Raw genomic sequence first — 9,853 nt, 5'->3', positions numbered from 1 at the left:
GTCGTGATCAACCCACTAACTGATGTTGATTGAGAACTGTCAAATTGAAAGGAAATATTAGAGCCACAATAACAACGAAACAAGTATCATGGAGCAACAGTGGCACGAGTGTAACGAAGTGATGAGGGTGCAATGGCAGAGAGGGAGGGTTGGTGAAAAAGGCGGAAGTGAAATAGGAAAAATGCAGGTTAATTTCTAAGGTAAAATTAAATGGTGAATTGGGGGTGAAATGAGGGAGGCAAGAAGTATCTATGGTACGATTTTTTATTCACGAAAATTAGACAAGTTTATCGATTTTGTTAATAAAAAAATTAACACCTTAACAGTCTATTTTATATAATAAATTTACATCATTTATATAATTTTTAAAAAAATTTTCTATCGTCTAAATTTATTGACAGCAAATATTGTTAATATTATAAATATTAAAATAGACGGCATATCTGTCAATTAAACAAAAAACATTAATACTTTATTAATAGTGTGACATAATATTAAAATTTGTTAACATCGCCAAAATAACATATGATTTGCCTGTTAATTTTAATATTTTATTTTTAATTATTTTTTTTACTGTATCAATGATAAATTGTCGAAAAATATCAATGCAAATATTAGTGGTTAATTTTTGGCATAAAAATTTGTATTATTCTTTATATATATGTAAATTAATGACCTCATAACACGCAAATTAATTATTTTGTACTAATTATTTTGTGACATGTAAAACTAATATGTAATATCATTATGTCACATAATAGTTAACATTATACGTTATTATCTAATTTATGAAATGATTCATTTAACTTTCGATTATGAGCCCGTTTGGGAAGTAGCAGAAGTTATTTTTTTTTTTTTACTTTTGGATTATGAAAAGTCATAATCTATGTGTTTGACACTATTTTAAAAAAAGCTTTTAACTTCTCGAAAAGTTAATTTACAACTTTTTGAAAAAGTAGAAATATATGACTTCTTACTTCTCGAGAAGTCATTCTACCACTTACTTAAAAAAAATTAATTTTAAAACAAAAAAATTTTACTTTCTTTCTTGACTCTATGAAAAATACTGACTCTTCATCACCATTTTCACACAAGGTCTGCTAGAAGCACTGGCCTTCCACCATCATTCTCACGCAATGTTCCAAATCTCACAATTTTTACGTAATGAAACATCTGATGGAAGTATTGATCCTCCACCACATTTTCAGACAATATTACATCTGAACAACTTACTGCATATATTCCTTCTAAATATTTTTTTATCATTTTATCACTATTTTTTATTATTAAATTTGTATTCAAGTGTGGTATGAAATTTCAGTTTTAATTTTATTTATTTCATATGTAATTTTATAGCTTATTATTATTTTCATAGTTAATTATAACAAGTTCTTGACCTCAATAAAGGAGAAAAGAGTTCTAATAGGAATAAAAATAAAAAATAAAAAACACCAATAAAATATACATTGACACACATTTTATATTTATTTTTTATTTTCACCTACCATATCATACACAATATTAGTGATTATGTTATGTAAAATCAACATTCAATATTGAAAAGTATTTGTTATCATCGCTATTTTAATGTTCATTCTTTTTTGTAAAAAAAATTTATCTTTGGAGTTATTTATCCAAACGCTACAACTTTAAAATAAGTACTTTTATAACTAAAAATTCAAATACAAAATAACTTATTTATAAACTGCTATTAATAAAAGTCCTTATGTTTTAAGCTCCTTTTCCAAAAGAATTTATTTAAGTTATTTACCCAAATTGAGCCTATATCTCTTAGAAATTAATTTAATTGATTAAATTTTTTAAAAATTAATTGAAAGATCAGATAATTTTTTAGAATAGTTTTATTTTTTGGATGGATATACATGTTATAGATATAAATAATTAAATATTGGTATAAAACCTTTTTGGGTTGCATCAAAGTGGAATTCATTCAATATTTTGACAAATGTTATGAAACTTTATCTTCACACATGAGTGTGTGGACAAATATGACATTCAATTTAAGTAGCCAAGTTACAAAGCGCAACTAGCTTGTAGAAGTAGAAGCTCATAATAATCCTTAACTCAAATCCTTGTCAGACTGGGAAAAAGGCCCATCAGCTGTGGCCCTTTGTCCATCCACCACGTGGACGAAACCCTTCAAACCATTTCCACTTACCATTTTCTGTGGCTCTCCTCTCTTCCCACCACACCACACCACACCTCTCACCCTGCAAATCCCCCTCCAATATTTTTAAATAAAAAACAACTAAATTTTGAAGCAGTGGTTGGTTATTCAGTTATTTGATCCCCACACGCAATAATTTTATCAAGAAATGCCTTTAATTCTTTCCTCAATTTAGGGTTCCAACTTCCAAGTTCAGCTTCCGTACATCCATGGAGTCTATCTGCACAACCTCCTTCTCCTTATACACTGTTCCTCACCGCCACTTGAAGAAACCACGTGCCAACACTATGCTGCTAACTTCAATTCCTTGTTCTTGCTCTCCTTTGTCGTCGTTTCAATCGTTGCCGATTCGTCGAAGAAGTGCGAAGAAGCTATTAAGAACGAGAATTTCGTGTTCTGCAACAACAGGAAGTGCCGCATCAAACGGCGCCGTTTTGAGCAGTGTGAAGGATGTGTTACAATTGAGAAAACCGTCGAACAGCGCGCTGGAGCAGCTTGACATCGAGCGTGGTGTTTGCATCCCTTTCCGCAAGTACTCTCCCGAGACAGTATGACTTTTCGTTACATCACTGTTCGTTCTCTCCTCAATTTTTTTTGGTCCTCTCTTAGTTGCTTTTGATTTTACATTGACGTGGTTTGTTCTTGAGGTAGTGGCCGTTAAAGTTAATCTCTATTGCGTAGTGTAAAACTCTACTAGCTAATAATGTATAGAAATTAAGCTCTTTTTTAAAATTAGTTTTAGTATTTTTATTTAGTTTTTTTTAATTGCGAATTTAGAATTATACCGTCTTCTTAGTCATGAAACATGTATTTTGTATAATCTTGAGATTGATGTTATACGGGGCTAGCAAGGGAAATGGATCCTCTCCATTGGAAATTCCGATTAACCAAGTGAAGTGTGGATTTTTACCAATTATTGTAAACGTTTGTGAAATCATGCTGAGATCAACTTTATGGATTAATGATAGAGATCTACATTTGACACGTTCAATTGGAATTTCCAATTGGTATGATATGCTCCCGCTAGCAAGAGAGTATTTTGTCTTCATTTGTGGTAATCTTGTAATTGCTCAAGAAATATAATCTATTATTATGAAGTATGTAGAACTATGAAGCTAAGATTATTCATTTTTGTAGGTTCTAGTTAATTCCTTCAAATTTGGCACTTATACTTTTACTGGTTTACTTGCAAGCTGGGTTTATCATACGGCATTATGACATGGTCTGATTTATTTAGCTCACCCCACCTAGTGGGAGATGAGTCTTATTGGTGGTGGTTGTGGCGTTTTTGGTGATTGTGAAATCTTTGAAACTAGGAAGGGTGTACTTGAAGCTCAGATGTCTGCATATGGGGAAATTAAACTTGATGGTCTAGAATGTAAAATTTAATATTCTCTACATTATGAATATTCGAAACATGTTGACAGTTGACATGAATATAATTGTAGTCAATGATATTTATCATCCATGTTGGTAGGAGGGTGTCAGTAGCTACTTACCGTGGCCCGTGGGAGTCCCCCTGAACTAAAAAAACTTGTTTTGATTTACTGTATAATTATTTCTAACTTGAAGTAATTTTTTGTTTGAATACTTATCTCTTATTGTTAATTAGGTGAGGAATAAGGTACTAGAATCAAGAGGGGCTATATTGTCGCTTATGTTAAGGGGAGTTGAGATAGTTTGGAGTCTGGGCTTCTACTGGTCTACCTTGGCGTATGATTTCCTGGTTGGAAGGGATGAAGAGGTTGTTCCGTATCGTGCACGACAGCTTAGGAACCTGTTGTGCAATCTGGGACCTTCTTTTATTAAAGCTGGTCAGGTGTGTTATTTTGTTTTGTACTCGGCCATGCCGTGAAAGTTATAACTTTGTTTTTTCTGGTTGTTAAAAAGTTTTTTACCCCCCATTTGACAGGTCCTTGCAAACAGGCCAGATATCATTAGAGAAGATTATATGAATGAACTTTGCATTCTTCAAGATGATGTTCCTCCCTTTCCCAACCAAGTAAAACTTATTACTGTGGCCAACTATTTTTAATTGTTACATTTATGTAAATAATTTTCATACCATTAATCATCTGGATCATATAATTTTGATACATGGCCTACAAATATCACAGACTGCCTTCAATATCATAGAGGAGGAACTTGGTCAGCCCCTTGAAGCCGTTTTCAGCAGAATCTCATCAGGGACAATAGCAGCTGCTAGTTTGGGTCAAGTTTATAGGGCTACTTTGCGTTCCACTGGCGAGGATGTTGCTATCAAGGTTCCATTGAGCTCACCTTTTGTTATAATCATGTTTTAGTTATCAACACATGACATTAAGAAGTTCAGACATGGCATCAATTTATATTGCGAAATAGTGTTTTATTTATCTATTACTTACTTTTGGCTTGACTGTATTCTTGTTGGGATCACTTGTTGACATTTGCTTGGCCATAATGTTCCATAGCAGCACGCTCCCCCCCCCCCCCCCCCTTTTTTTTTTTCTTTTTTCCCTCTCTCTTTCTTGTTTAGTATGATCTTTCCCTCTGTTCTAGGTTCTGTCAGATATAATTACCTGTATGGTTTTCTGCATGTAAATTGCTGAATATGCATGCATAGAGCAGCATTTCAAAACAAGGTTAAAACTGATTCCAAAGACATACTTTGCTGTAATTGTAGGTTCAAAGGCCTGGGATAGAGCCCATAATATATCGGGATCTTTTCCTTTTTCGTACCTTGGCTTCATTCTTAAATGGCATTAGCATACAAAAGTTGGGTTGCAATGCAGAGCTGATTGTTGACGAATTTGGTGAAAAACTTTTGGAAGAGCTTGATTATACCCTGGTAACTTTCTGGACTGCCTTGTATGTGCTACAGCTATAGTAGTTAATCTGTTCAAATGTGTTAGGGACTTGGCTATTACATGGTTTATTTAAGGAGTGGTCCCCCTCCCCTCTTAATAGCTAGCTTTTAAGATGTGGTTCCCCACTTAGGTACTTAACAAAATGTCAAAGCACTAAATAGTGTTTCTTGCACATTGTGTGTGTTTTCTGTGTATAATTGTTCTATACATGTGTACTATTTCTTATCGTTATTTCAGGAAGCCCGTAATCTTGAAGACTTTATTGAGAATTTCAAGGATGATCCTACAGTTAAAATTCCTCGGGTTTACAAACAACTTTCTGGTCCACGTGTTTTAGTGATGGAATGGATTGATGGTATTAGGTGCACCAATCCACAGGTTTGTTTAGATTGTTTGGTGCTGCTTTTGCTGTTTGTTGCATGGATAGTCAAGCAACATTGTTTGAGGTTTATAGTTTATTGATAACTACTCTTCTTATGAATCAGGCCATCAAAGATGCTGGTATTGATATAGATGGCTTTCTTACAATTGGCGTGAGTGCTGCTTTGCGACAATTGTTGGAATTTGGATTATTTCATGGAGACCCTCACCCTGGAAATATTTTTGCCATGCGTGATGGACGAATTGCATATGTGGACTTTGGCAATGTTGCCGTTCTTAGTCAGGTGTTCCCCCTCTCAATAATTTTGTTTCTTTGATATGAGATATCAGCTTTGTCTTTAGTAATAAATGGATTTTGAAGCTGGTTGAGGATAGTTTTTGTGGTAACATATTTATCTGCTTCTATTTCTTCAGCAAAATAAACAAATTTTGATTGATGCTGTTGTCCACGCCGTAAATGAGGACTATGCTGAGATGGCTAATGATTTTACCAGATTAGGCTTCCTGTCACCAGGGACTGATGTCACTCCAATAATTCCTGCTTTGGAAGCAATTTGGCAGAACTCTCTTGGAAAAGGACTGTCAGATTTCAATTTTCGTAGTGTCACTGGTGCCCATTCCCATTCACCTTTTAAATATAAATAGCTATTTCCATGTGACTTTGACTTGAACTGTGCTGTTTCTGAAATCAAATTTCATAAATTTTGATTGAATAACTTCTGTCCAATTAAATGGAGTTGTCTGAACTCTGAATCTGAAGGGAAGAAATCCTAAACAAGTAAAGGGCTAATAGTTACGACTCGTGTGACTTTGTTGTTTCAACATACTCGTTGAAGTCATTTATTTGTATTCATTGATGATGTATGAAAGATGTCACGTTATTCTATGGAGAGAAACAAATATGTTGCACTACCCACGTACACCAAAAAACTTAGAGGAGTGTAAGGGGACCAGCAAGTTTTGTGATTTGTAGCCATCAATTAGCCATCATTGGTATTTTTAATGGTGTGAGATTTCATCCAATGGTGTGGGATTACTCACTTTTCTTTTGATGGTTAAGTGCTGGCCAGATTTTAATAAAAGTGCTGGCCCTCAGACTTTTTCTACCAATTTGTTGTAATTAGATTCTGTTGCTTAATTTCTTGATTAAATATGCCAATGTTTCATCTGTCATGTTTTGAATAATTTCTTTGTACTGGCACATTTAACCATTGTAAAGGCAGGAAAAAAAGGTTATTTTCCTCTCATTTTTCTTGTTCGGAAGAGAAAAAACGAGAGAGAGAGAGGGGGGGGGGGTTCATTATTCTCAACTAATATTCTGATTAAATACAATGCAGGAAAGTTTAACCAATTGGTTTACAACTATCCCATCCGCATTCCCGAAAGGTTTTCACTCGTAATTCGTTCTTTACTGACTCAAGAAGGCATATGTTTCACTTTGAAGCCTGACTTCAAATTTCTTGAGGTAAAAGCTCTGGGTGTTAAGGGAAGCAATGACTTCCATCCCCCCACCCTCTACTCTTCTTCTTCTCCTTTCTATTTTCTTTAAATGTGTAAAATATATTTTTGGCTTTTAAAAGCTGCTTCATATGTTAAGAAATGATGCACTTAACATTTTGCTACTGGATAAATGGTTCATTATTGTAGAGAAAAGGTTTAAGGAGCAACTATCATATTTTAATTTCCAATATATATTAATTACCTTTTGAATATCGATTAGGTTGCCTATCCATATGTAGCAAAGCGACTTTTGACAGACCCAAATCCAGCTCTTCGTGAACGTCTTATACAGGTTAGAACGCCGTTAAAAATTAATAAACTTTTGTGCATGAGTTTCATTTTTTTTCTTTGCTTTGAGTGAAATCTTGGTTATACTCCCTACATAAACTTGTATTGTTCTTTGTTCTTTCAGGTTCTCTTCAAAGACGGTCTTTTCCAGTGGAAACGGCTTGAAAACCTTATTATCCTTGCAAAGGAAAATGTAGCCAAGATGAGCAGCAATCCAGCAGTGCAAGTTAAACGCATGTCTGTATTTTGTTGCAACACCATTGCATGTTTGGTTTCTTTTCTTCTTTTGAACCATTTAATAAGTAATATTAACATGAGACTTATTTATACAGGCAAACTCAGAGAGACTTGAAATTTGAAAGAAAACTGGACCTCACAGACACCATCAAAGATGGAGCACGCCTTTTCATTGTTGACGAAGGAATACGAAGACAGCTTCTTCTTGCTTTGACTGAGGACTCAAAGCTTCATGTTGAAGAGGTTTGTCCTGATTATATGACCTATTCTTAAAACATAATTGGGGTGCTGTGCTACATTATTCATACTTGTGTTTTATACAGCTTGTCGATGTGTATAGATTGGTTGAAGATCAGATAGACTTACCCTCAGTGGCAGTAGAAGTAGCTCGAGGTAAAGCTCTTTGCAGAACCTGATTGTAACTTTCCTTTTTGGATGTCTTTTTTTCTCTTTTGCACCTTGACTAAAAACAATTTTTTCTTTCACTTAAAATGTTTTTCCATAATTAAAAATACACTTAGAGTGAAGTGACTACAAAAGTATTCACAAAAGATTATGATGGACAAAATTACCATTACAAAAGTTCATCTAACATCTTCGAAAGACTTGATTCAGTGGACAATTTTACCCAAAAGTTGACATTTTCATGGTAGATTTGTCCTTTGGACCAAACTTTTGGGGATACATACTAGATGGACTTTTATTCTTTGATAGTTAAATTTCTTTCCATATGATCTTTCCAAAGTACATTTGCACTTTACTCGAGTACTTAAATAGCATCACAAAATGCAAAAGAACTTTTTTCTAGAAACAAAATTGCATTAATGTTTTCAAAAATTTTGTCCAAATGCATTCATTTGTTATCTTCCTTGACCTTATATGGCAACTGACAAACCAAACATAAATATTCTTCATTTTTTGTTTTGTTTTGAATACAGATTTCCCAACTGTTGTCAGGGATCTTCTACTTTCTTGGAGTGACTCAGTGTTATCCGATAGATAGCTGAATCTCAGGGACTATATTTGTTTCAGAAGATGAGTATACGATCCTATAATATTCCTCTCTTTTTGTAGCTGTAAGGATTATCCTTTGAAAATTTAAATAAAATCATCACACTTGTAACTATAGAAAAGAAATATTACATCTGTATAGAAACATTATTTTACTCAGTAAATAAATATCAAGGTTTCATGGGGAAAAAGTCCAAAAATGTCATAATCTCTTAGCTTCCTTTAACGCGATGTTATTTTACAAATGTAACTTGTCTTCATTTATATCGAGCTGCGACTTATTTTGGGAAGTTCTAATGATCTAGTCACCTAGTAATTCTTTGGTGGATAATCTTTTTTATCCAGTTATAAATTCATAAATTCACATAACTATTCATTTACTCATAATTTCTTCTGATAAATGTTAGAAAACTATCAGAATTTATTATTTTTAGCCATCAATTAGTTATCAATGTTTAAAAGTATGGAATAAAATATGTTGTTAGATTAATAAACTAAAAGAATTGGATTGATGACTAAAAATAATAGGAAAAACAATATATTTTGATGGTTCTATAGCATTTCTCCAATTTTTCTATTTATAATGGTTATCGTTGTTGCTTTTTTTCCCTTCTTTTTTTTAGCCTTTTTTCTTGTTGGTTTTCGTGGATTCCCTTGTACCATTATATTTCATTATTTCTGATTAAGATTTTAGGAATGTGTGGGCGTGTGGCTTTGGCAAGATTCAGGTACGCAATCAAGTGTGTAAAATCAACGCTAGCTTCCCGTCTAATATGCAAGTTATTCACATAATGCTTGTCATATTTCCTGTGATGTGTACCACCACCCAAGTATGGCGGCAGAAAATAGTTCCTATGTAGGTCTTTTTTATATTTTTATTTTTAAGAAAATTGAAACTTAAAAGCACAGCCATATTATTTTAGTTGACGACCGAGTGGTGGGACAAAATTACGAGAAAGACAGGGTAAGTCGCATCTTGGTGTCTCATTGCACTTTATGTTGTTGTTCTTGACTTCTTTGCGTTCATACTTCACACCGAGTCACTGACACAATAATTTTTGGTGAAGTGTTAATTTCACTCTCTTTTTTATGATGTCACTCTAAAGAATTTTTTTTATATTGTATGTTTGTATAAATTTATTAAAAAAATATGACACTATCAAAATAGAATTGGTAATATCCATTTCCTAATTTTTACTTCTACTACTACAAGTGCTTCTTCAACTATGTTTGGAAACATGGTATTATGATAGACATGATTTTACCTACGTGATATATCTGGATTGGTAATTTTTATTTCTTCCATTGATTGTAATGATGTTTGAACTTAAGATTTTTGTGCTTAGTGAGATTTGAATTGAGGGTCTTATATGTGTTAATCAAATCTCTTACCAACGAACCA

At 33.4% G+C, this 9,853-nt stretch overlaps 1 protein-coding gene across 2 annotated transcripts; it reads left to right on the top strand.

The window, feature by feature from the left end:
* The first annotated feature begins 2,207 nt into the window (after positions 1-2,207).
* Positions 2,208-8,668, top strand: LOC130936353 (protein ACTIVITY OF BC1 COMPLEX KINASE 1, chloroplastic). Of its 2 annotated transcripts, none has more exons than XM_057866416.1 (14): positions 2,208-2,736; positions 3,801-4,007; positions 4,101-4,190; positions 4,306-4,452; positions 4,851-5,015; positions 5,272-5,412; positions 5,520-5,699; positions 5,830-6,025; positions 6,753-6,880; positions 7,136-7,207; positions 7,328-7,440; positions 7,536-7,683; positions 7,781-7,833; positions 8,379-8,657. In XM_057866416.1, exons 1-13 carry the CDS (start codon positions 2,398-2,400, stop codon positions 7,787-7,789), a joined length of 1,935 nt encoding a protein of 644 aa, XP_057722399.1. In that variant the 5' UTR covers positions 2,208-2,397; the 3' UTR covers positions 7,790-7,833; positions 8,379-8,657. The 2 variants fall into 2 exon arrangements, with proteins under 2 accessions (XP_057722399.1, XP_057722398.1); XM_057866415.1 differs by having other exon boundaries at positions 2,224-2,736; positions 7,764-7,833; positions 8,379-8,668.
* The last annotated feature ends 1,185 nt before the right edge of the window (positions 8,669-9,853 follow it).

Source organism: Arachis stenosperma, chromosome 6, assembly GCF_014773155.1.
Source record: "Arachis stenosperma cultivar V10309 chromosome 6, arast.V10309.gnm1.PFL2, whole genome shotgun sequence".
Lineage (NCBI taxonomy): Eukaryota > Viridiplantae > Streptophyta > Magnoliopsida > Fabales > Fabaceae > Arachis > Arachis stenosperma.
This window is presented reverse-complemented; position numbering and strand designations above follow the sequence as displayed.

What these genes read in the sequence shown, in the direction of transcription:
- LOC130936353 (XM_057866415.1), top strand. Translation starts at nt 2,398, where the DNA reads ATGGAGTCTATCTGCACAACCTCCTTCTCCTTATACACTGTTCCTCAC. An exon ending in CTGACTTCAAATTTCTTGAG is followed by an intron (nt 6,881 to 7,135) that starts GTAAAAGCTCTG and finishes AATATCGATTAG; the next exon opens with GTTGCCTATCCATATGTAGC. An exon ending in GCAGTGCAAGTTAAACGCAT is followed by an intron (nt 7,441 to 7,535) that starts GTCTGTATTTTG and finishes TTATTTATACAG; the next exon opens with GCAAACTCAGAGAGACTTGA.